At 36.8% G+C, this 25,515-nt stretch overlaps 1 protein-coding gene across 4 annotated transcripts in view; it reads left to right on the plus strand.

Annotated features, from left to right (window-relative positions):
* The window catches only part of LOC124167325 (sorting nexin-14-like), a 48,221-nt gene extending 24,611 nt beyond the window's left edge, over nt 1-23,610 (plus strand). For 3 of the 4 annotated variants that reach the window (XM_046545305.1, XM_046545307.1, XM_046545306.1), the window contains 10 exons: nt 2,992-3,027; nt 5,698-5,875; nt 9,020-9,251; nt 14,843-15,009; nt 15,105-15,225; nt 16,038-16,341; nt 17,233-17,462; nt 17,589-17,753; nt 19,734-19,939; nt 21,931-23,610. In XM_046545305.1, the coding sequence (XP_046401261.1) occupies nt 2,992-3,027; nt 5,698-5,875; nt 9,020-9,251; nt 14,843-15,009; nt 15,105-15,225; nt 16,038-16,341; nt 17,233-17,462; nt 17,589-17,753; nt 19,734-19,939; nt 21,931-22,005 (1,714 nt within the window). In that variant the 3' untranslated portion in view covers nt 22,006-23,610. The remainder of the gene's footprint in view (nt 1-2,991; nt 3,028-5,697; nt 5,876-9,019; nt 9,252-14,842; nt 15,010-15,104; nt 15,226-16,037; nt 16,342-17,232; nt 17,463-17,588; nt 17,754-19,733; nt 19,940-21,930) is intronic. The other variant, XM_046545308.1, reaches the window with a different exon arrangement.
* Nucleotides 23,611-25,515: the final 1,905 nt, after the last annotated feature.

Raw genomic sequence — 25,515 nt, forward strand, 5'->3', positions numbered from 1 at the left:
GTTATTGAGCATGTCACACTCACTTGAGGATTACATTTTTAATGAAATGCTCTCTTTTTAAAAACTGTAGAAAAATATCATGTGTAGGAGAGCCTTTATCCATGGTCACAATCTATCTTCACAGTTGTCATATTGAGCAAATGGGTTAAAATATAGACCATTTTCACCTTCCAAGCCTGAAAAATCCGATATCATAGTATATTTTTGTTGTTGATTTCAGATAACATGTTTGAAGTTGCTTGCATTTACAAAATTCTGGTGAAGTTTTTTTTTTTTTTTTAATGTTTCTTCATGAGGTCTTTCAAAATAATTCAATGCCTGAAAATCTTATAAGTACAGTTGAGCACCCTGAATCAAGGAAAACCCATAATCTGGTAATAATACCAACCCATATTACTTGGGAAATCTATTATGCTGACTAATTGCATTCACCTTCACATGCTGAAAATGTTTCCCACTCTTGGCAAAAATACTCTGTGTTTTATTCGTTGGCAATAGGAGACACAGTTTCTCTTATAATAGTGTCTCACCAGATGTGAAACAGCTGCATTCACTGCCAATGCGAAGCAGACGTAAGTCAACATTCACAGGTGGGACATGGCCATACACCCATGTCTCGTATAGCGCAAGGTATGCGTTCCTTGGGATCTTTGCGCTATACGAATTTTCGTTATTCGAGAGCGTTTTAACATTGGGAAGATAGGGATGCGTTCCTGGTAGCATAGGTCTTGGGTATTGAATTTCCTCTAAAACATATATATTCCCATAAATAGCCTTATAAAACATTATTTATATACATGTTTATAGCTTAAAACATCTTTAAAGGAGCCACTTTCAATCACAGCTTGGAGTTCATCAGAAAATGTTGTGGTGACTGCGCTATCAACACTTGCAGATTCACCTGATATCGCCGCACTGAAAATACCTGCTTGCCGTTTAAATTCTGGAACCAACCGGAGCTTTCACTAAATGTCTCGGAGCGATTACCACTCTCGTCTTTTTGTACTGATTCACTATGAACTTTCCTTATGTGTAGACCGCTTGGTTGAAGTTCGTGCAGCTGAGGTCACTGATGTTTTAACTTCTTCTTTATTCAGAATAAGGCATCGTGCATTAAAACTTCCGCGCAATATCGCTTTGACATTCTCCATTTTCAAAGCAATTGACCTATATCAATTTCTCTTCTAGGTTTATGGTTTTTCTTGATAAATTCTTGATTTTTCTACCCGCATTCCTATTTTTTGCCATTTTCTCTTGGTTTTTACTCTGCATGGCTCTATCGAAATGACCTTCTACTGCTGAACTGTATTCTTGAGACGCAGAGGGCCTACGACTGTGGGGAGGGAACGAAACGATTGTGTTTGAGACTCTATAGCGGACCCTCTTATATGTTGATGCTATTCATGCGCAACTCGGCCACCGCTCCATTTCTCCCCCGTGAATACCAATGACCTTGAAGGCTTTAGCGTAGACCCTCTACCTGAGTCAATCGCCCGATAACCTATGACGGCAAAAATTACGTCTCAACCAGTATTGCTTAAAAAAAACTCATTACCACTAGCCCCACGCTTAATTAATGATCTAAATAAACTCATTCTGTTACGGAGACGAGATAAATTACTTCGGTAGGCCGGCTATCTGGACCCAATGACGAGTAATACTTTTGGCCATTGCACTGCAATGGATTTCGATTAATTTATCAACAAAAAAGAAGATTTGAGGCAAGCAATAATATTAACATGCGTAAAATGATAGAAATTTCGTGTGTACTTAGCTCAAGTTCACGTTTTATCACGAGAGCGTTTAAGATTTTTGATTAGGCTACAATGCGTTGCAATGTTTCCCCGAGGAAGAATTTGCGCTATAACGAAATTGCGCTAATCGAAATTGCGCTATACGAGACATGGGTGTACTGTGCAGACCATGGGCTTGGCACACCAAGGAGGATACAGAAGACTTTTTAAATGTATTCTCTTTATTGATTATTGAATAAATGATAGTAAGAATGTAGGAAAGTACTGCAAAACATGGAGCAGTTTAAATGGTTAGAGTCCATTTGCTTCGTTGTGGCCCTTGTGAAAAAATCCTTTTTCTAGCAGCAATTATCTTCATCCAATATTCAACTATATTCAAATAATGTGCATTGTTTTTACTAGGTTGTTTTGCATTACTGCCTAATGGTTGAATGAATATGACTGTTTGTAAATCTGCTTTCTTATTAATCTAAGAGTAAACATTTTATTCTAGTTTTTTCTCATTTTGTTTTAACTTATCAAGTTCCCTTGTAAAAACATCGCAGACCTAATTATACTGGTTTATACCACAACACCCGAAACCTGCGAAAATCCCAAGTCTGGCATCGACCAAGTCTTGACAATACCTTATTCGGGTTTCTCAGCTGTATTTTGAATACTAATCTTGAAATCAGTGAAATGCATTAATCACTTGCTGGACTATTTCATACTTTTCTGGCAAGTTTTAATGGGTTCGTTTGGCAAGGTTGTGAAGCAAATGTGAATGAAGCCTTAATATGCCTTTTTAAGAATTTTTTCTTATAATTGGGTTCAATATGAGGAGAAATTTTCCCTATTTTACTGTGTTACTCTATCCTTAATCAATGCTCATATTTTGTGGAGAGATTTTATGCTAGCCATATGTTTTGGTAGTGCATTCATGTTTATAAATGTTAATTATGCTTTAATCAGTATTTTGCCTTGTCAGGTGTCATCACTGGTTTTTACCCCATTTCACCTATGACATCAAAATTAAAATGCCGTGTCAAGCATGTTTCCTTTGTTAGTCTGCTTAGAATTCATATTATTCGCTATTAAAAATTGGAATATATTTTAACCTTCCATATGTTTTTTTATTATTGGCTCTTGCCAAAAGAAAAATATGAAATCACTTAATAAAATGGTAATTTTAAATTTCACTTTTGAAATTCTCTAACATCTTCCTTCTCATACTAACATGTCAACATCATCATACTAGCTCTCCGTCAATGCATGGGTCTCCAGCGAAAGTAAGGTAAACCAATTAATTTCTCTTATTTTTTTCTTCTTTTAATGTCGTTGGTATTTTTCTCACTTCATGGAATGAATTTTTTTCTTCTGCTACCTCGTCTTCTGCTTCTGTGTGACTGTTATCATGTCATATGTCTAACACTAGTCCCATTCATTGGTCACCGACACATTTCTTATTCTAGCCCTAAGTCATACTTGTTTGTATTCTTGTTTCTACTTGATAGATATGTTTATTTTCAAGGAAAGTTGTGATGTTATACATTAGTGTCATGGTTTGTTTAGCGTAAGTTTGCATACTTTTACGTCTTTAAGGTATTCAAATTTTATGGAAGCCAGGTCATTTTTACATCAGAATTCTTTTGTGTAAGTCACTGAAATCCTGCTCAAAATGGTCCTTGACACCAGAATATTAAGCACAATGGGTCCTTGTTTAACATTATTTATTCATTTCTGAATTGCTCTTTGTAAAGTGAAAATATCCATTGGTGTTACTGGGAGAAAAATTACTTATGAATATACCTTTTGCGATCAACAGATATTTCTATCAAGCATTAAAAAATGATGTGGGCGACATTTATTTCATAATTTCAAGACTTTTAAGCTCACTTTCTATTAATGTTCAAAATGAAGTAGTGTTTAGCTTTAAGAGTGTTTTAATTAGATGACATGGTAGATCAAACACATGTTGTGAATAATTTAATTGGGTATGTATTTCGATCTAAATTTGTTGGTGTTGGACTGAAGTATGTATTGCTTCATTTTATTGGAGGGTGTGCTAGAAATGGGTCATTCCATGTCACTTACAGTTCGAGATAACCTTTAACCTCAATGAAAATTGGAATAAATGTTAGCCTCCCCAATCAGAAAATGATAATGGAAGTGTTTTAAAATGATTGCAGAAACAGCTGAATGAATTTTTTTTTCATAATGGCAGGATTCACGGGCAGGAAATTTTCGACATTACATGTCACTGAATGGAATCAACGTTAGCAGGTGTTTCATGACTTATTTTTAACTACTCACTGGAAAGGTTGACCGTCTGTAATGTCTCCTCCCTCATAAGTCAAGCTATAACTACTTATTTATGATTTTCATGTGTTGTTGTGGATATTTTTAATTATGGACAAAAGTTAACTCTGTTTGCTCCAGTGATCCTAACTATTTTCTCCGTACTTAATCTCGAAGAGCTTTGCTGCTTTGTTCTTCTGATGCAGCCAGGTTTTCTTATCTGTTCTGTTTTTATACATCCATGATGATGATGATGATGATGTTTTTGCTACATTGAAGTAAGGTATTGCATGAAACAAGTAACTTTGTATGAAGTCGTGGGCGTGGAAAATCATTTTTCTGATTTTGCTGATTCCTTATACTCAGAGATTTGTTCTTTGCATATCCACCTTCAAATTATCTATCCTGCTGAAATTAGGAAGCAAAATTATGTCCATGTCCCCATCTATTACATTCTATCACCCTTGATGGATATACCCTCTTGATTAGTCCCCACTCACAAGGGGAGTTTTATATCCTTACAGTATTCTATTTGTAATACCAATCCAATTAAGTAAAACGAGCGTGCTGCGCCCGCTCCCAGCGGGCTTCCCCCGCTCTTTTTAATGCAGGTCCACAGAGGGATAGGCGCGTTTCTAATTTTAAAATTAAAAAAAAAAGGCAGGGTCTTATGTACAAATTTAATTGGAATGTTCATGTACAAATTGAGGTCAGAGGACCTTTTAAACACAACATTGGAAGTAATTACACTATCCTCTGTCAAACGCACATGATGACTCATACTTACGTATCAACAGGAGACTTGAATGTGGAATCAGCCGCATTTTGATAAAAGTTATTTAAAGAATACGAGATATTGTTGCAAATGAACAAATGTATCAGTTTGTGCGCCGTTAGCGTCAGGAATATTTAGTTTTTTTTGTCTTTTTTTTTTAATTATTTAAAAACCAATTTTAGGAAACAATAGCAATATTTTGGAAGTAAGATATGCCGTCGCATGTTCTCTGATAAATTCTGTGCATTTTGGTACCTTATTTTTTGGGTTTGGTTGCATATCTATACAGTAGAAATAATATAGAAGATGGGCTAAAATTAAAAATTTCTCTGAGCTCTGGGGGGGTTTTATACCCCAAACCCTCCCTCACCCCCTCGCTGCACCACTGGCACACCTGACCAGCAAATGAGATATCTTGATTCATATTCCAGCTAAGCCATATTATTTTTTCATGGGGAGTGGCACCCTTGGTGCGACTTTTTGATATAAACTAAATCATAGCATTTCCAAATTTCATCATTAATACCCTGCAATGATACCCTCAAGAAATATGATCCAATGTAGTTCAAATGCACTATTTGGTGTTGGCTGATTCTCTTTTTAGTATCCACATGCTCCAAAATGTACACTTAGAAAGTATTTTTTTTACTTTTCACTACATTTTGTGCTAGAAATAGAATATATAGGTAATTTGGGAGTTAGTAGATACTCATTGAAGGTAAATCTGAGTATGGATATGGTACTTAGTATTTAATTTTTTTCAACTTTTACATATGTAAGTATACATCAGCTAAACACATTTGCACTGATAGTTCATACTTTATCTTTTATCATTGAATGAATATGTTTGTGCTTTGCAATGTATGACTTTTGATTTCATTGATCTTCAAGGTCATCAAAGAAGCAAAGTGAGGGCTGGGGTGTGTCTAAGCTGAGCAGCAAGATTCAGAAGATACGTGGGGCTCTCAGGTCATCCCCAATTGAAGGCCAGACTGTGTTTTACATGGACCCCGGTGAACTAGGGTCAGGAGATGTTGTTGATGCTGGAGACTTAGGAGAGGGAGATTTTGTGAGTTTAGAACTTCTTTCTCCATTTTTGGCATTGTGGCGTCCCACCCCTGGCTTGCCCGAATGTCTAAATTGAACCGGGGGAGATGTCTCACAAAAACAAAAAAAATATACATATATCTGCGTGGATCCCTTCCGCATGGGATCTACGGGACAAAACTATGTCACTCTCTTCGTACAATTTACAGAAACTAAAAATATTCCCCTTTGGAGATAATTGCGGGTGGGGGGTTCCCGATTCGACCTGATGGGTAACTTTATGACCCTTATGCCCTCTTCCACAACGCATTCAAGGAAAAGAAAAATGACCGGGGCGAAAGGAATGGCGAGGAATGTTTTTTAAGATGACCCGTGAAGGAGTTAAAACACTTACTCTAAACTTTCAGCGAAGCAAAATATAATTTAAACAATAAAACTGCATTTAACAAACAAAAAAAGAAACCCTCTTATGAATTGGTGACGTATGAGTTGGTGAAAACAATTTATGACACATCAATGATAAAACACAACAATATAAATTGATTTTCAAGATGAAATAATTGAAATGGCAAACAAAACTCTAAACTTTCAGCGAAGCAAAATATAATTTAAACAATAAAACTGCATTTAACAAACAAAAAAAGAAACCCTCTTATGAATTAGTGACGTATGAGTTGGTGAAAACAATTTATGACACATCAATGATAAAACACAACAATATAAATTGATTTTCAAGATGAAATAATTGAAATGGCAAACAAAACTCTAAACTTTCAGCGAAGCAAAATATAATTTAAACAATAAAACTGCATTTAACAAACAAAAAAAGAAACCCTCTTATGAATTAGTGACGTATGAGTTGGTGAAAACAATTTATGACACATCAATGATAAAACACAACAATATAAATTGATTTTCAAGATGAAATAATTGAAATGGCAAACAATAACAACAAAATACAGTTTGCTTGTGAACACGTAATAAATGATACACTTTTTTAATTATTTCTTGATAGGGGAGGTAAATAGTTGCGACCTTACTTGACCGTTGTCCGTGGTTAGACCAGGTGGGATCCAGCAAACTCTCGTTCCTTTTACCGCAAACTCCTCTTTCTCCCTTGTTGGAGGAAGCTGCATCCGGAACATAAGCGTATGCATCCCTTTTTAAGCTGGTCCTTGCTCCTTCGGATAAGGGGATGGTCTCTTCTTTCAGACCGTGATCTCCAGGACTCATTCAATTGCGTGATTGATAGGCCCCTCGTCTTCACTGCCGTGTCGCACCAAATTTGGGCATGGGCTCCGCCCAACACTCCAATCTGTCTGTCCTCATTCTTACACGCGCACAACCTTTTTATAATCCCCATCTTGGGGTGGGGTAACGCACAAGAGGGAGGGGGAATACGTTATGCACGGGAAAAACCAGAGTTCTCCCCTCCCAAACACACTCACTATCTTATCTAAACGACATTCATCCCCACTTACGCATGCACACTTTCCTCCACGGGCCGTGGTCTAGGGGGTGGGAAAGGTTAGAGTGTAAAGGAGCGGGAAGGGAAATGAATGTGCTGAATTTAATGGCACCTCGTAATGGTACTTGATCCATTACAGTATATATCAGTGAACTGTGGTATTATTAATGCATACCACTCCATTTAAATTTCATTAGATAAGAAGTAAATAGATGGGATGTAGTGATGAAAAAATCTTTTGATTTCTAATCGTAATGAGGAGCTCAGCTTATCAACAAATTTCATCAGCAAACCAAAAATTAGAAAGGTTGATTAATTGAAAAAAATCAATGGTTATTTTTTGAAAAAAATACCGTTCGTACAAAAACCTGTTTATTATTCATTCGATAAACACTCAAAGTACATGTTTGAGCATTAGGAAAAAAATCCCAAAAAATCTACACAGAATACAAGCTTGATTATTTGTAGTAAAAATTTACAAATGCGTAAACATTAAAGTTTTGGGTTCACTGCTTGAAACCATTCAGCTTCAGTAAAATTTTTATGAAAGATCAAGGGATTGAGATGCTTTCTTGATGATTGAAGGCGTGGCTTTACAATTTAACAGGCCTTATAGAAAAGTCTGCCACCTGGGAAAGGTGATGTTATCATAGGTCGATAGCGATTCAGCTGAGATCAAATGAAAAGGTCTAGATCAAAGTAGAAAAATTTAGTTTGGATCGAAACTCTAAGATCATGACTCGATCTTGATTTCCTCTATCTTTGACTATAAAAACTTGATTTTCGATTTTAATTGAAATGGATTTCTCCATCACTAGTGGGGTGCTATTAAAAATGAAGGCACATACAGTTGCTGTGTCCAATGACAGATTCAGAAGGTAAAAGGTGGAATTGGACCTTGCGAACCCTCTGACCAACCCTGGTGAAGTTGTTACTTACAGTGGCATAACTTTCACTCTTTCATCTATTTATGAGGCACAGACAGTACGTTCGACTTGCTTGTACTAATGCTTCCATATTCTTTGGCACTGTTTTTGCGAATCAGTCTTTAATTCTTAATGTTAAGCTTGAAATGTTGGAATTTTTGCCTCAGTGCAATAGAATATGTGATGGGTCATTCTACCTCAATCCGACCATGGTTTGCCCCTTGTGGTCTCAGATTTTAATTTCTGTATGTGCCTTAAACTAAATCATCCAAGACTTTCGATAGGGCAGAGCCCCCCAGTGAGTGAAAGCAAGTTAGTAAACTTTATCCAGGTTTCTGCGTCGTCACCCATTCTCAAGGCTACTGAGGCAAAACTGCAGGGCTTCAAAAGCCTTGAAAATGGGTGACGAGATGGAACCCAAAAGGTCGGCGCTCTTAGACTTTTCTTAACCGCATAGACACCCGATAAAAGTTCATTCATTCTATTCACCAGGAAAGTGTTAAATCATAGTGTTTTATGAAAACATGAAGTGGTAAATCAAAGTGGGTTGTTTTCTTTATTGTGCTTACATCACTAAATGAAAAAGATTAAGATGTATTCATTTCAGCCCAAGATCTGAATTTCAAATTTCAAATTTGGAAGGGGTGAAAATTTTAGTTTGAGGTCATTGTATAGCAAATATTGTTTTGCCATTGTTTCCAAGAACTCCATTGTTGGGCTGTGGCATTTTGAAAATTAAATCATATTTTGCTGACATTGTTTCTTTTTTTAGGTTGACGAAGGGGATGACCTTGATTGTGACTCTGACTTCATAGAGGTGGAGGAGTCGAGTGGCCGATCACTTGAGCCACGAGATTTGAGTGCATGGCGTGTGACCATTCCAAACGTCCAAGTCCGCAGGGAATCAACGGGGAACAGCACGGCGGGAGCAATTGGAGGGAATACAAGGAGCCCTGGGACCACCTTCTTGATTCATGTGCGAAGAATTGACGTCCAAGGAGAAGGTGAGCACTATACAGTACAGTCCTGGACAGAGAGAAGAATTACATCATACTCCTGATTATCCAGGCTAATGATGGGGAGAGACAACACGAAAAATCAGAAAACACGGAAACACAGATAACCCAAACTTTCACTTTAATGTCTTTCAATCTCCTATGTTATTTCTACTGTATAGATACCTTTTTCTCAACTTATACACAACCAAATTCTACAAATGAGGTACCAAAATGCACAGAATTTATCAGAGGACATACAACGGCATATCTTACTTCCTAAATATTGCTATTGTTTCCTAAAATTGGTTTTTAAATAATTAAAAAAAAACAAAAACCGGTAAATATTCCTGGCATTAACGGCACACAAACTGATACATTTGTTCATTTGCAACAATATCTCGCATTCTTTAAATAACTTTTATCAAAATGTGGCTGATTCCACATTCAGGTCTCCTGTTGATGCGTAAGTATGAGTCATCATGTGTGTTTAACAGAGGATGGTGTAATTACTTCCAATGTTGTGTTTAAAGACAATTTGTACATGAACATTCCATTTAAATTTGTACGTAAGACGCTGCCTTTTTTTTCTACATTTTAAAATTAGAAACGCGCCTATCCCTCTGTGGAACTGTATTGAAAAGAGTGGGGAAAGCCCGCTGGGAGCAGGCGCAGCACGCTTGTAATTCATAATTTACGTAAAACAAACAATATATTATTATTCATGCAGTTATTCTGTCATTTAAGAGTGCTTCCCGGACTCACTGAAAGCTTTCTTTGCCAGTTCGCGATTGTTTTAGCGGCGATAACATGGTTGTACTCGTTCTGTTAGTGCACCATGTAAGGCCTGGTTTCGTAAACCACACATCCGTTGCTTTGTGATCACGGATACAGAAAAGTGGTTTGAATGAATGCTTTAAAACTACTGCTTGAAACTATACTGTCAGGCACCAAGCCAGGTAGTCACCTCTTGCACAAGTTGCCCAGGTTGCAACTACTGAGGGATGTGTATCCGTGATCATGGAGCGCGGTCACGTGCTGTGAGGCTTGGAAAACAGGAACACGGTTCTCCCAAAAATGCAGCTAGCACGTGATCGCTTCTGTTGTACGAAGGGGATTCTTACAGAAATAATAAGCCCGGTGTATCCTAGCATTAATGCAGTACTTCCGGATATTTTGCATCCTATTTAATATTTTTGTAAAGATAGCGGAAAATATTGAACAAAAGTGAAAATCATGCACAGATATTCTGCAACACGGATATGCTGCAGCTGGATAATCGGGAGTCTGCTGTACGTTGCTATGAAAACGTTAGCGGATAAGGAAGAGGAATGGAGAGCCACGTCAAACCAATCTAATGATTGTTCACTGATGATGTTAATAATAATAATAATAATAATAGTAAACATTATTATTATTCGGGCAAGTCAAACTATAAATACTTCACATGTAAAATATGAAATATATTCTTATATAAAACTATAGTAGAGCAAAAGAAATTAAATGGGTTAAGTGCAATGCCTGAAAGAGATGGTTCACTTACAATAAATATATTAAAAATAAACTTTCTTCTAATGAATATTAGGGGTGTTGCAGAAGGTATTTTTTTACTCTAACTTTTAAGATACCTATTTCAATTGTTGATACTTTTTTAAAACTCAGACAGCAATTTATTGTAAATAGACATGATAGTATGGTATAGACTGTGATTGGTGAGGCAAAGGTTATTTCTTTTGTTGTGTATATAATAATAATAATAATCTTTATTCATCCACGGCGAGGATTGGCCCTCGCAGATGTTGTCAAGTTATCGTATACAACACATTTATAAAAGCATTCAATACAACGAAACATTCAAAACAAGTACAGTGGAAGCCCCTTATAACGACAGCTGTTGGGAACAGAGAAATCTGTCGCTATAGTGAGTTGTCGCTGTTACCGAATGCAATTACATCGTCACAAAAAAATCACTCATCAGGCGTCACCACGGCTGTTTCTGCCGAGAGGCGAAAATTGCAGCATGATAGCCGTTTTAAATCATTATTTTGAACATTTAATTCACTAATGATCATATTCACTTGCAATATATGATCAAATCATATGTAATTATGCAGGATGCTATATGCCGAGGCATTAAGAAGTCAATTTTAAAAGTCCCAGCTTCAGACTCACTCGTACTGAACTGTGCATTATGAGCTGTTATTATCCTTATTTCTTGGATGCTCCAAATATACATGTCATAACTACCAGTTATGGCTATGCATCAGACTATTAAATGCTAAAACTTCGGAATCTGTTCAAAAATTCATACCTTCTATCTTTCCGAGTAGTAATGAAAATGATGGGTGGCTGCTGCAATTGGGTGACGAAAGGAGCGTGATAAAATTTTAGGGTTCCGCATGAGCATCGCGATTCTATCTTTTTCAGGTTAACGGCGGAATGAAGGTGGAAGTAATCTTCTTATGCTTCAAGTCTGCCTGTATGAACGGTTTACTATCGTGTTTCAAAACAGCCGACTCAAATGCTATCGGAATCATGAAACCGAACAGCATTACGGCATCTAAAAGCATATTAGTCATATCAATTATCTTCGGTGGAAAGGTTGAAAACTTTTTCAAATAAATAGAAGGACAAATGATAAATGAAGTCCACTCTTTGTCTGTCTGTTAGCAATATTTATGTTTCGTAGAGATTCACGCAATCAGACGCAATATCAGCGGACAGGATACCTCTAGCGGCAGTAGCTTACACTTTTTGATAGGAATGCTGACTGGAACTGAAGAACGCTCGTAGTGTTAGGCGGCAATAACACAATTTTAACGTTTCTTAGTTCTATTGGTGGGTGGGCTGGGCAATTGTCAATGAATAATAGTACTTTTTTATTCCTTCCACCAATCCTGGCATCAAACGCTCGTAACCACTGCGTGAAGATAGCAGCCGTCATCCAAGCATTTTTATTTGCTTCGTAAGTGCAAGGGAGAGTTTTAACTCCCTTAAAACATCGGGGATGGGCGGATTTCCCCACCACGAACGGTTTTAACTTATCTGAACCATCCATATTGGCGCATAAAAGAACAGTTACGCGGTCTTTACTTTTCTTCCCTCCTTTGCAGGGGTCCGTTCGAGTGGCGAGAGTTTTGTCCGGGAGATGGTTAAAATATACGCCCGTCTCATCCGCGTTGTAAATATCGCAGGGGCTGTAATTGTCCAAATAGTCTTTAAGGACCGGAGCCCAGCCTTCCACAGCATTAACGTCAACACTTGATGATTCACCGGATAGTCTGTGAAGGGATATCCCCTTCCTATTTTTAAATTGTGCAAACCATCCATCCACCAAGCCTCTCACACAAATACTCAGCTTTAGCCTTCATCATTGGGCCGGTGATAGGAATCCCTGCGGCTCTTTGCTAGCAAAACCACGAGAAAAGAGCAGTTACTAGCTGCGGATGCTCTCCGGGCCGCAGGTGTTTTTGAGTGCTTGGACGCCCTTCTTTAAGCACTGCCAACGAATTTGTTTTTTTTTTCTATAAAATAGTGAACAATGTCGATGTATTAATTCCAAATCGCCTCGCTATTTCACTCTTTGAACACTCTCCACTTTCACAATCTGCAATAATTCTCATTTTGGTTTTTAAATCCAAGGACTTTCGTTTACTAGCCATGGTGCAAGCAGACGGGCGGAATAATTTTTAACCTCACTGCGGAGGCGCGGGAGGGAGATGACAAAAGAGCAATGAAATGTGTACTCGAAAAATTTATTAAGGAAAGAAGAATAGGAGAATACGGAACATGTAGACGTCGACGTTGGCGGAAAAAATGCCGTTTTAAAAGCATTGAATTCCAGAGATGTGGCATGGGGTCAAAAAGTCAACCTGTTGTAATTACGAATGGCGCAAGAGAGGAATCGAGCCATTATCGCTAATACGAATTTATTTTACATTTAAATCATAGGGTTTAAAATGGTTCCTTGGGTAGCTGTCGCTAATTCGAGCTTGTCGCTATATCCCGTACTCGTTATAAGGGGCTTCCACTGTACATTGGATCAAAACATTAAAAACACATACATTACAAAGATTACATTTATAATAAAAGAGAAGAAAAGTCCAGCTCAAAATATTCATGAATTGAGTACAGTGGATAATTGCACAGCCACTTTTCCAGCACATTTTTCTGTCTTGTGATGCTCACTGATCTGGCTTTGCTGGGTAATTTATTAAATAATTTTACTCCCAAATTGTCAGACTGGTTGTTGGTCTTAAACAGCCTACAGTAATTAATATTTAGGTTATTTTTAGCCCTGGTGTCATGAGAGTGGATGGTGGATCGTATGGGGTAGGTATCTAAGTTATCTTTAATGTGCACAATGCTGCGAAACGCAAAGAGGCTGTAGATGGTGAGGATATGAAAGTTTTTAAAAATTGGCCTGCAGTGGTCACGGGGCCCAGCACCACTCAGAATCCTCATTGCTTTTTTTTGCAGTTTTAGAATTTCTTTGGTTTCATTTGCATGTCCCCAGAGTCGAACACCATAGGCAAGAATACTATGAAAAAAAGCAAAATAGGCTAATCTCATGTACTTTTCATTGACACAGGTTTTAAGTTTCCTCAATAAGTACAAAGCCCTAGAGAGTTTTTTGCTGACTAGGAAAACGTGAATTCCATGTCAATTTAGCGTTAATATTAAAGCCTAGAAGCCTGACAGTATTGGAATATAGGTATGTTGACGTGTGTAATGATTATGTTCCTGATTGTTTAGGGTAAATAATTCGGGATGGGATTAGGGAAACATGATAGATTCTAAGATTAGTGTGCAGGAAAGAGTTGATAGGTTAAAGTTCTTAAAGTAAGGTTTGCAGCAATGATGAGTCCCCGACAAAAAAATGTTCCCACTCAAGAGTCAGTGGCGTAACTTTCGGTGCCAGTCGTGCTATCTTGACAGTGGCATTCCAAATAAGAGCATGTAAGTTTTCCAGAAAATCAATTAATTACCAACGAGAAATCTTGCGATTGTTAGCAGCTCCGCCAACTTCACAACCCACTCATCACTCAACCCATCATAATATGTTACCCAGGCACTTCCTTTTTTTCCTCCACTGGTCCTTTCCTTAGCAGTACAGGCTTGAAAGATTTTCGTTTGAATGATGAAAGAAAGGGAGGAAAGAGGGGGTGTCATAAAACTCTATCAGTTCCCATCTAGGTTTGCTAATCCCTAGGCAACCCTCCCTTTTTTTGGTTATTTGCTTAGATGGTTATGAAACATTTATTGAATGTCGCATAAGGCACTAGGTATACAAGAAGCTTTGTGATATTTTTCACTTTAGTAATGCTTATAATTCTGAAACATTGGGAAAAATCATAATTTCTTATATTTTACCCTAAATTATCATACCCCTTTGGTCAGGACCATCGCTTTATATCATAATAATGGCAAATGTTATTTGTATGAATGAGAGTCTACTGTAATTAACCGAGATTTTTTAACTATAGACTTGAAAACTTGTGATTTTACTTAATTTTATTACATATTTTGAGTCTTTTGCTTGTACTATTACATGAAATTTCCTTGTTCGGAGATAGAAATTGAGTTATTTTTTCTTGCAGATATTCCTTCTGACAGTAATTGGACTGTTGAGAGAAAGTATAGTGATTTTTACCTCCTTGAGCAAAAGTTGGTGGAATTTCATGGAGAATTCCCAGATAACCATCTTCCTCCTAAGAGGGTCCTATTTGGCCCCAAAGGGGCAGAGTTTATGCATTCACGGAGACCTGTGAGTAATATTCCGTTGCATTACGTTCTATTCTGTTGTGGAAATGCTTAAATTAGGTGGTATTAACAGATTGAATTCTAAATTTGACCTAACAGATCTTTGAAGAATATCTACAGAAGCTTCTGCAGATGCCCAATTTGAAAGGTAGTGACCTCCTTCATACCTTCTTGCGGTCTCCATTTGACTTTGCTTCAAGTAACCCTGCAGGTTACCTAGGTAAGACCTTTCATTTGTTGGAAATTAAAATATATTATAATTTTTATGGAATTTTTTCATCCCTGCATTTTGTTTTGCGTAAGAAAATATTATTTCCTTCCTTGCCACTTTAGTGTTCATTGTAGGAGGTATAAATGTTCATTTTCAAAATTCTGTAATGGCAGGAAAACCATATTATTTTTGACTGATTCCTTTTTGCCTATTAGATTTGAAACCTAAATTTTACCAAAGTATTGGTAGAAAATTGCCTTAATAAACTCTTAATTTAATAACTTGTTTTAATGCCATTAGACCGAGGCTAAAACAAATTTCTATGTTGAAACCTCAATAAAAAGTCACTCAAGTGAAACTCATCAATTGTGGAAGTGGTGTGTTGATTTTAGGGGTAATTTTATTATTGCTATTTACTTGTTGAAATGTTTTGCTTACCATAATTATCTGTGTATTTCTATATCTCCTCTCCCGTCTTTCACACCTGAGTCCCCTTTCTCAACTCTCAACAGTAGTTCCTTTGTACTACCCTCTCTTGAAGTCACTGTTACAGCATTTATTCTCATTAATTTTTTTGAATCTATTGCCGTGGGTTAACATTCTCACCTACCAATTCAGAGCTTTTGAGTTTGAATCCTGTCTGGTGTGTTTTATTGCCACTCAAAGAATGGGTGTATTGTTATATCCAACTCTGCTATTGCTTTAGAGAACTGTTTGTTCTGAGTATGCTTCTTCTAAATAAAAATGCAGTCACAATTTTTCTAGTGCTCAGGATAATTAGCGTCATAGACGTAGGAATAATGTGGTTGTTCATCTCTTAGGTTTTGGAGGCCCACCAATGATGGTTGGTGGTGTGGTTTCGGAGTTGAATCTTGGGAGGATGATCAGGCGCACAACATTACCTCTTCGTTTGCGCAAGGAGAGAGGCCAGCACCTGGAACCATTCCTGGCTGCCTTCATCAACTCCACAGCAGCCACCTCTAACATACAAGTGGCATCCTCTGCCTGCCCCTCCGTCCCCAGCTCTTCCCATGCGTCTCCCTCCACATCCCTGCTTGCTGGCAACGCTGGCCCTCCTGAAATTCCTGTACAGCGAGTCAAATCATCTGGTTCCAATGTTGGGGGGTAAGTATCTCAAAGCATTGGCTGGATGTAATACTTTTCGAACATGCCACATGAACGAAGGCAAAATTTTATTTCTGTGGGAATAAATATTCCCCTTTACCGCTAATCAGGAATGGCAATGGAAACTAAACAAAATTCAAAATCAGTCAAATTAAGGGCCGGCCTAGTGTATAGTAATATCCAACTCTGCTATTGCTTTGGAGAACTGTTTGTTCTGAGTATGCTTCTTCTAAATAAAAATGCAATCACAATTTTTCTAGGGCTCAGGATAATTAGCATCATAAACAAAATGGCAATGGAAACTAAACAAAATTCAAAATCAGTCAAAATAAGGGCAATGGAATGCCCTTTTGGAACAAAACATGGCAATGGAAACTAAACAAAATTCAAAATCAGTCAAAATAAGGGCCGGCCTAGTGTATAGTATTATCCAACTCTGCTATTGCTTTGGAGAACTGTTTGTTCTGAATGTTTGTTTTAATTGTTCCATGAATTTTTTGCCATTATTAAAATGATACGTTGCAATATTTCCACTTATAGTTTTATTCTTACACAACGCGTTTCGTCGTTACAAACGGCATTATATAGTGTGTTGTAACGACGAAACGCGTTGTGTAAGAATAAAACTATGAGTGGAAATATTGCAATGTATCATTTTAATAATATTACGAACTTCCACCGTATCGTGCCTAACATCATACAAGAAAATTTCTAATGTTTCGTTCCCAGGAGCATATTGTAGAAACGAAATGGAATTAAACCCATGGAGGTAAACTCGGGGTTGAAACGAAATTGCAATTCAAACTATGTACTTTTGGTCGAAACTAATGTAAAACTCTGGGAAGAACTGGGACGTTATCTAAATGTTAATCACATTTCATCTTTTGACAGGAAGTTTGAGTGGACCGATATTACTGAAGAAGGGCGAAGAACGAAAGGTCGTTGCCTCACACGTTCAGTGTTTGGGGATAATTTTGGGTTAAAAGAAGAAGATATGGAGAAGCTGTTGGGTGTCAAGAGCAGCAAAAGGAAGAATCCTTTCCCAACTGTGGGAACCACGCCTGTGAAGTCACACCCACAGCTTGCCCTGAACAGCACATATGACTGCTTTCTTTTCTTGGGTAAGAGATATTACTGAAAAGTGAAAGTTTCAACATCTCTTTTAGATACTTAGATTTGGATCCTTGATTTAACCTGCATTGACTCTTTATGTTTGAGTTATTTGGAATTTTTTTTTCTATTTTCAGCTGTCCGCGTGTTTGGAGCTGGTGAATTTGCCATTCATTTGTGCATGACCCTTGGTGTGCTGATTAAGAATACCTTCAATTCTTTTGTGGTGTGGCTCATTGACTATTTGTTGAGGATTGGACTCTCAACTGCTCACATTGCTTTATTGCTCCGCCTTTTAAAAGGTAAGAATATGATCATTTACTCTTCTCATTTTCTTGTTTCAAAGTTCTTTAGTAGATCAGTCAAATTTCCAGAGATGTTTGTTCCAACCCATGTCAGTTATTAATGTGTGAACGGAGATAGATTTTGAAAATAAAACTTTTAGTCAGCTCACAAGTAGGGAACATCAGTTATCCTTTAGCCAGTGACCTCTTTCAGCTGTGTTATTTAATGAATTATGTAGCTATTCCCTGAGGAAAAACAAATTTTCTGCCCTGTAAATTTTCTACTTATGCATGTAATTCATTTATTCCCAATACTTTGATTTTAACTAACAAGGGGAATACACGACCTTCGTGTCGCCGATCGAGCTCCAATTTTGCGATTCGGTTGTTTATGGGTACAAATGTAATATGCCGCAGCGAGACGACGCACTTCTCGTAAAATTCCGAGAAAAGAGCAATTAAAAATCGTAAAAAATGAAGCTACGCTATATAAACTGTTTTGAACACCTATGTTGATCAAGTGGGCGACAGCCCAGTGGAAAATTATGGACAGTCGTTGCGGTTGTGGAAAAAACGCCTTTTCTGCTTGTTTGTGGTGCCGCAAATCACTTTGCTTTGCATGTCTTTATGATGAGTTCCATCCTGAAAATTGCAAATAAAGGATTAACTGGAGTGGTGAGGCAGTGTACTGGCCTTCCACATCCAAATCTCGGTAAAGAATTAAGGGGCATTCCTAAATTCAATCCCTGCGTGTAATGTGGATTATACTAGTTGTGCAGTACACCGTCCGTCGGATGGGACGTTAAGCCGTGGTCCCCTTGGCGCCTTGCGTTAAGAGCAGGCTAATGCCGACACCGGGTTTCTATCCACCCTTCATCCTCAGTTCCTAATCCCAAGCTGATCCATTCCTGATTTAAATATTTAAAAAACTCTTTCAAAAATATATTCCATAGTAGTAACGAAGATAAGAAAACGAGCTTTAAAAATTTAAACAATAAAATTCTTAAAAATTAACACAAAAAAAGTTCCCTGAGCGAACATCGAACACGCTACCTTCATTTCCACAGTCGGATACCGTATCCACTGGGCTGTCGCCCACTTGATCAACATAGGTGTTCAAAACAGTTTATATAGCGTAGCTTCATTTTTTACGATTTTTAATTGCTCTTTTCTCGGAATTTTACGAGAAGTGCGTCGTCTCGCTTCGGCATATTACATTTGTACCCATAAACAACCGAATCGCAAAATTTGAGCTCGATCGGCGACACGAAGGTCGTGTATTCCCCTTGTAAGAACTGAAGTGATATTCTACTGGACAAGTGTCATTTATGGTAGTTTAACAGATGTCCCTACAAACATAAATAACTTGTTTGCTCTGAATAGTAGGTAATGTGAAAATAACGTAAGACAAACTACTTAACAGTCAAAAAATATATTTTCCCTTCTTTAAGACTTGATTGAGGAGGACCACCAATGCCATCTTCAAGATTATATAATATAATTTGTTATAGAACATAATCACCAGTTTTTGCAAAGTTCATGTCCTTGAGAGCTCAAATTTTAGAAAACACAGCTGTCCCCTTTGAAGCAGATTGCTTCATTCATACTCCTGGTATGTGGAACGGACCCACCAATCATTCAACAATGATTTCAAAATATTTAAAAAGTTTATAATTATTTGTTCCTGTTAAGATGCAAATTTTGTTGTGAAAATGAGTGTCTTTTGTCATCAACATTAAGTTATGTTTTAGAAATAAGGTGTGGATATTTTATATCTTGTATGATGTTAGGCACGATGTGGTAGAAGTTCGTAATGTAAATAAAATTGGACATTGCTGTATTTTTACAGAATTAGTGGAAATATTGCAATGCCCAATTTTACTTATATGGATATTTTGATCTCTACTGTGCGACTCACTTGATATTTTGAGGTGGACATGCACCTTGAGCTTAAATTCACCTCTAATCACATTCTGTGTTTATGTACCTCATTTGCAGGCGTAGTGTTCACCCCTAAAACTCAGACTGCGAAGGCAAGTGCATCAAAGGTTGACGACATGACACGGAGGTTCAAGGAATTTGGCCCTGCTCTTGTGGCACGTTTCAATTCATTGCCGTTTTGGATTCGACCATTCGTGCTTCGTATCATCCCTGGTTTGTCTGTCATACATTCCTCTTTGCAGAGTCCGCCTCTCAACAAACAGGTTTGTGCATTATATTTTATGTTCTGGGTTACAATTCCATTAGGAGGAATGGCGAGTGAAATCTCCTATCTGATAAGATAAGAAGTTAAATCCATAGAGAGGAGATCAAATGCATTTGTACTTAAATTAAAAATTCTCCTCCTAGTGTTCTGAATTTTTGCCCCATCTCTGCTTAAAAGAATAGCTACCATTTTCCTAAAACTCTCTGCCCTCGTTTTTTTAGTGAATTTTTTCATTGAGTTCTAATGGTTTAAACTAGTCCACTGACTTGATGTAGGCAATGTGTATATACAACAATATGCCCAAATTTGAATCCTTTCAACAATAGCATCAATGGCTGCCAATTTGGGTGCTGACAATGCATTTTGGATGTGGTAATCATAAAAGGCATCTCATAAGAGAATGCCGATGATTAAAAAGAAATACAAATACATATTTTGAAGTAATTTTACTATTTTAATTGTTATAATTTTTCAACTGACGCCATGTTACTGCTATCCAGGCTAACGTCCTAATTACAAAATCCCAGGCTAACTCGCTGGTGCCCTCATCAAAGATACTTTTAAGTTCCGTAAGCAAACATGTTTCACTGTTGACTCCTGTTCTTTGAAGATGATAAATGTGGATTTCCCTTCGAATCTTTGTACATTTCTCTGTAATTTCATTGTTTTTAATTTACAGTGAAACCTCGATATAACGACACCCCACGGTGCACTAATAAACACTCGCTATAGCGAATTGTCGCTTTACCGGAGGTGGAGCAAATAATAGCCAATATACCTGTTGCGAACAGATATACAGGAACAGGAGTGGTGCGGCGACAGATAAACATCTATCCGATAAACGTAAGCATAAATCCAGACGAAAGGCGATGTTTTTTTGCATCACTAAATTTCCTTACTCAAATAACGACTAACTATTCAAACAATTTATAAGCGCCGCACTGAATAAAAATCATGCAAAGCATTGTTTCGTCATCATTATATTTATCGAACGACAGTTTACCACATAAATTTGATACTGAGCACTCCATTAACTTCATTTCTAACAGATCGCTAGCATTTACAGAGGTTAAGGAGTCTTGATGAAAGTCTTCCGGCGGTGAAACCCTCGCTATGGCGAGAGCCAACACCGAAAGGGTCTCGTAAAAACGAATTCTTTAACACGCTTATTATAGGATCAATTGACGGTGCATCGGCTATCTCTCGTAATAGCGGGGGTGTCGCTATAGCCCGTACTCGCTTTAACGAGGTTCCACTGTATATTGCTGGTTGCTGTTTTGTTTTCTGTTGCATTGTACCATTCAAAAAAATGGTTGATTGGGACTGTCAGTGCTTGTAACTTGAGATTTTGTTGAGGAAGATATACAGTCTCACACTTCCAATTATTCACACAATTAGTTGTGAAATTATTATTTTTACTTCAAAATTTCTGAGAAAACTCCCTACTTTACAATTTCTCGTTAAAATTTTTTCATTCCAATCCGGGTGATGTTAGTGTGAAAAGCAAGCAAACTTAGTGGTAGGCACAATTTTAATGAAAAGATATGTCTAATGAGACGAGTACTATTTCACGGAGAATATAATTTTAAATTTAAAATCATGATAGTTGTTAAGTTAATATTTAGGGCTTTTCATGAATTATTTGGTTGTGCCAATTGGCGTTGAATTTTTCATAAATCAAACTTAGATCATCATTTTTTTATGCTTAAAACGAACCTGAACAGATACTTTCTGAGCTAAAACATTTTCAATAGGGTAGTTTCCTCCATCAAAGAAAACAAAAGGCATTGATTGCGATTCATTACCCACCATTAGTTTATTCATAATATACAAATTATTTGGTTTTAGAAATTCCAGTTTATGCCTGGAAATCTGGAAAATTATAAATACAGAATTTTATGAATCTTCCCCCTGTATGATATTTAAATTGTTTCTTTTTTCAGTGGATAAATCTCATTCTTCATTAGAAATTGTTTTTCCTCCTTTCAGCTTGCTTACTCCTTAATAGATGTCGTGGCTCAAGAATTGTTTCCAGAGCTGTCGCAGACTGCTGGCAAGGCTTAAGCTATTGTTATCATTAATGAATGTGATAATTCAACCAGTTATAATTGTTTTTGGTTTGGTCGTATAGCACATGAATATTGTGTTATCTTGTTAACAGCAGCTACATAGATTGTGATCTCATTGTTTACACATGCTGAAAAATGTTTCTGTTATAGTGTAGGTATTCAATATGCCTCAAATGTTTTTGTTTTCTGTTAATTTATTTTGTGATGAAATGTTGATTGTATTCTTTATCTAGTGGATGTTATATGCTGGTAATTTTAGCCGTGGATGTGCCAGTGCATCATATCAAGACTGTTGATCCAAAGTCAAAAATGGATATTCATCATATGTGTTTATCGTGTGATGAATTTAAATAGTTAAATGATATCATGTGAATTCAGATGTCTAGTTCAAATCTTATTTTTATGATTTTTTTGCCTGGTGATTAAACAAAAGCGATAGTTAAAAATTGTGTGCTCCCTTTCACATCCATCTGGGAAAAAGGGTGTCATATTCATAGTGCCAAACTTGAATAAATATTTGTGATACAAGTTTTCTACGTACTACATAACCTTCTAGTTGCATCAGGGTTGCCATAGTGTGGAAAGTTCAAGAAACCTGACTTGCCATGGACTCAAAATCAAACAATTTGGTGTTGATAGGTATTTGAATCATCGGTGACTTGTGGCTGCTTACTTGAGTGGATGAGTTCGTGTTCGATGTTTCGGTTCAGTGGAAAGGTGGATTCAATGTTGGATTCCCATCTCAAGGTCCAAGGTTCATATCTTTGAGATATGTGAGGTTTTACAGAAGAAGCACTTTTCCTCTAATGTTTTCATTTTATAGTGTTACCCTGGCGTATAGCAACCTTGGGAGAGAAGTGAGGTGGGAGATATGAGAATCTTTCTAGATTCAGCTGGTGACCTCTTTATAAATTCTGCTATGCACTTTAGAGGTCATGAAAACATTTCAAAATAGGTCTGCTGTTGTTGACATCACTCTTGTTTGGAAGAGCATGACATTTTTCTGTAAACAGCATTTTAATTTTGTTTTTTTTTTTAGTAAACTTTGATAGTTCTAAAATGTTTGTATGAAAGCAAGAATTACTTTTTAATTGTCCTTTTAATTAAAAAATGTGAACCTAGTCTTAAAAAATTGGTGATAGTATTTTGTTGAAACTGGCAGCTTCTTAGAAATTACTTCTTTCTGAAGTTAAATGTGATACAAGACCTGAAAGTACATTTGGGTGCTCAAGGAAGGATTCGTATTGTGATGGTGGGTTGTGTGAGATGAGTATTTTGATGTGCAGGTTAGTTTTTCTTATAGAGAGCTTGCAGGAATTGAACTCGTGAAAGATAATTTGCATTTTGTTTTTTATTGGAGTTAGAAGGAAGATTCAAAAAGATATTTGATGGCCGAGATGTGTGGCAACCCTACTTCGTGTGCAACGGTTCATCTTATTGTACCCTTAACTCTAGGCTGTCAAACCAACATGTTGGTTGGTAATTATAACATAATATAATGTGACTGATGATATGGTATGTGATTTTTCATTCCAAGTCATGTTTTCTGTGGATAAAGAGCACAAATTGTGTTAATGTTGTAATAAATATTCTTTGAACATTTTCTGATTTCTCTTCAAAATTGTATGTGCATAGTAGTATTTCAATGTATTTTGAGCAATATGATATTTGAATTTCATGCCTCATCAAAGTGGAATGGCTTTGATTCCAATGACTATATCAGCCCCTCTAGTTAGGCACCAGAGTGAAAATTTTGAAACGTAACTAATGCCGATTTCGAAGCAACTATGTAATCGGATTCAAATATGTATTCGGAATGAAAAGCTGTTGAATAATTCCTATCAGCCTTCCCAAATTCCCCTGTGGAAAAGCACTCAGTCTACTAATGTTGTGTGATGGAGCAAAAACCAGCAGGAGTATTTCTTCTTCCTCCTTCGAAACTTCCATAAAGTGATAATCATTATTGATAGTTCACTTATTGCCATCTTTGTAAGTCTAGTGATACCTATGTGCACCAATGATCCAATTAGGATGTCCATTCATCTTGACAGATGAGACAGGATACTATGATATTGCCACATTATTTTATTATTAATTACAGGTAATCAACCACTAAAGGTAAGTTAATGTGGATGACAAGAAGTTCCAATCGGACTCCATAATGTAATTGGTTTGAGTTTTACATAGCTTTTACACTAATTAAGCTGGGAACTACTAGAGACCCAGGCCACTAGCTAAGCTATAAAAAATGGATACTTTTCCGAGCGACTTAGAGAACATCCTCTCAGAACTTTTCAGTGTTTCTAGTTGCAAAATCTGCGATGAAGTAAGAGAAATATGTATTGAATAATTCTTATATATATGCCTAGCTAATAGCTATAGGAATTCCTTTTGCTCTTGTGACATTTTAGGTAACTTAACCCTTAATAGCTTACTTGTCAACATGAGCAATCAACTTGATCGTGGCTGTCTCCAGATGTTTTTTCTGAGAGTTATCTGTTGGTTACATTTTACTTTATTGCTTTAAAAATTATTTGATGTCTTTTCCTGTGGTATGCATTTGAGGTACATCTTGCTAACATGGTCGCTTAGTCAGCTGATGAGCTCCTATTGACCCGAGTGACTGTTCGCGTAGAAGTGCACTTTTTGTGTAACTGTGCTTTTCAGCTGAAATAGATTTTATCTAGGGGTGAAATTTGTGCTAAATTTTTCTTAAATATTATTCATCCCTATTTTGCAAAATATTAGTGTTATTTTTCCACAGCTCACTTGTTATAGGTAGTCGTTCAGTCAACCACTGAACATACTGTGTTGGGTCATTCCGTGGGATGAAAACTTCAACATTATGACTTGCTGAATATGTCTTAACATCTTCATATCTTGTGTTTTATTCTCATATTATATTTTCATTACCCACTATGCAACATCAGGTGGGTACTCAAATGACCTCAGTTTATTTGCACTATTGCTCTTAAAATTCGAGATATGTCACATGGATTGCACAGTGATCGATTTGGTGGCCTCTGAGTTTTAGTTAGGTACTAAGAGTATTTACCCATTATTTAATTGATGCAATGTAAGAAAAGTTATTCAATGTTTTTAAGACTGAAAGAACTGAAATTATTATTTTCTCATACTCCAATATCAGTAGTTTTCATTCCTGCTCATGATGATATTTTCGCATTTATCGTTGCCTCTCTTTGTGATTTTTAATATGTCGAAGTTAATAAATGTATCTGCTTCACAATAAGCGTTAGTATACCATTTCAATTTGTTTGGATCTAAATCATTTTATATGTTCCAACTTAATTCCTCGGAGCTGAAACAGGTGACTATAGCAGATTCTTGTCAGAAAATAGGTCAAGGTAACAATTATAAATATTGAAATATACGTTCCGAATGAGTTAGGGATCGAAAGATTCTCGATAAATCTGATAGCTCATTCAGAGCTTGCGTGTAGTTATGAAAATATGAGATCAAGTCGATGCAAAATGATTAAAAATTC

Source organism: Ischnura elegans, chromosome 10 (assembly GCF_921293095.1).
Source record: "Ischnura elegans chromosome 10, ioIscEleg1.1, whole genome shotgun sequence".
Taxonomy (NCBI): Eukaryota; Metazoa; Arthropoda; class Insecta; order Odonata; family Coenagrionidae; genus Ischnura; species Ischnura elegans.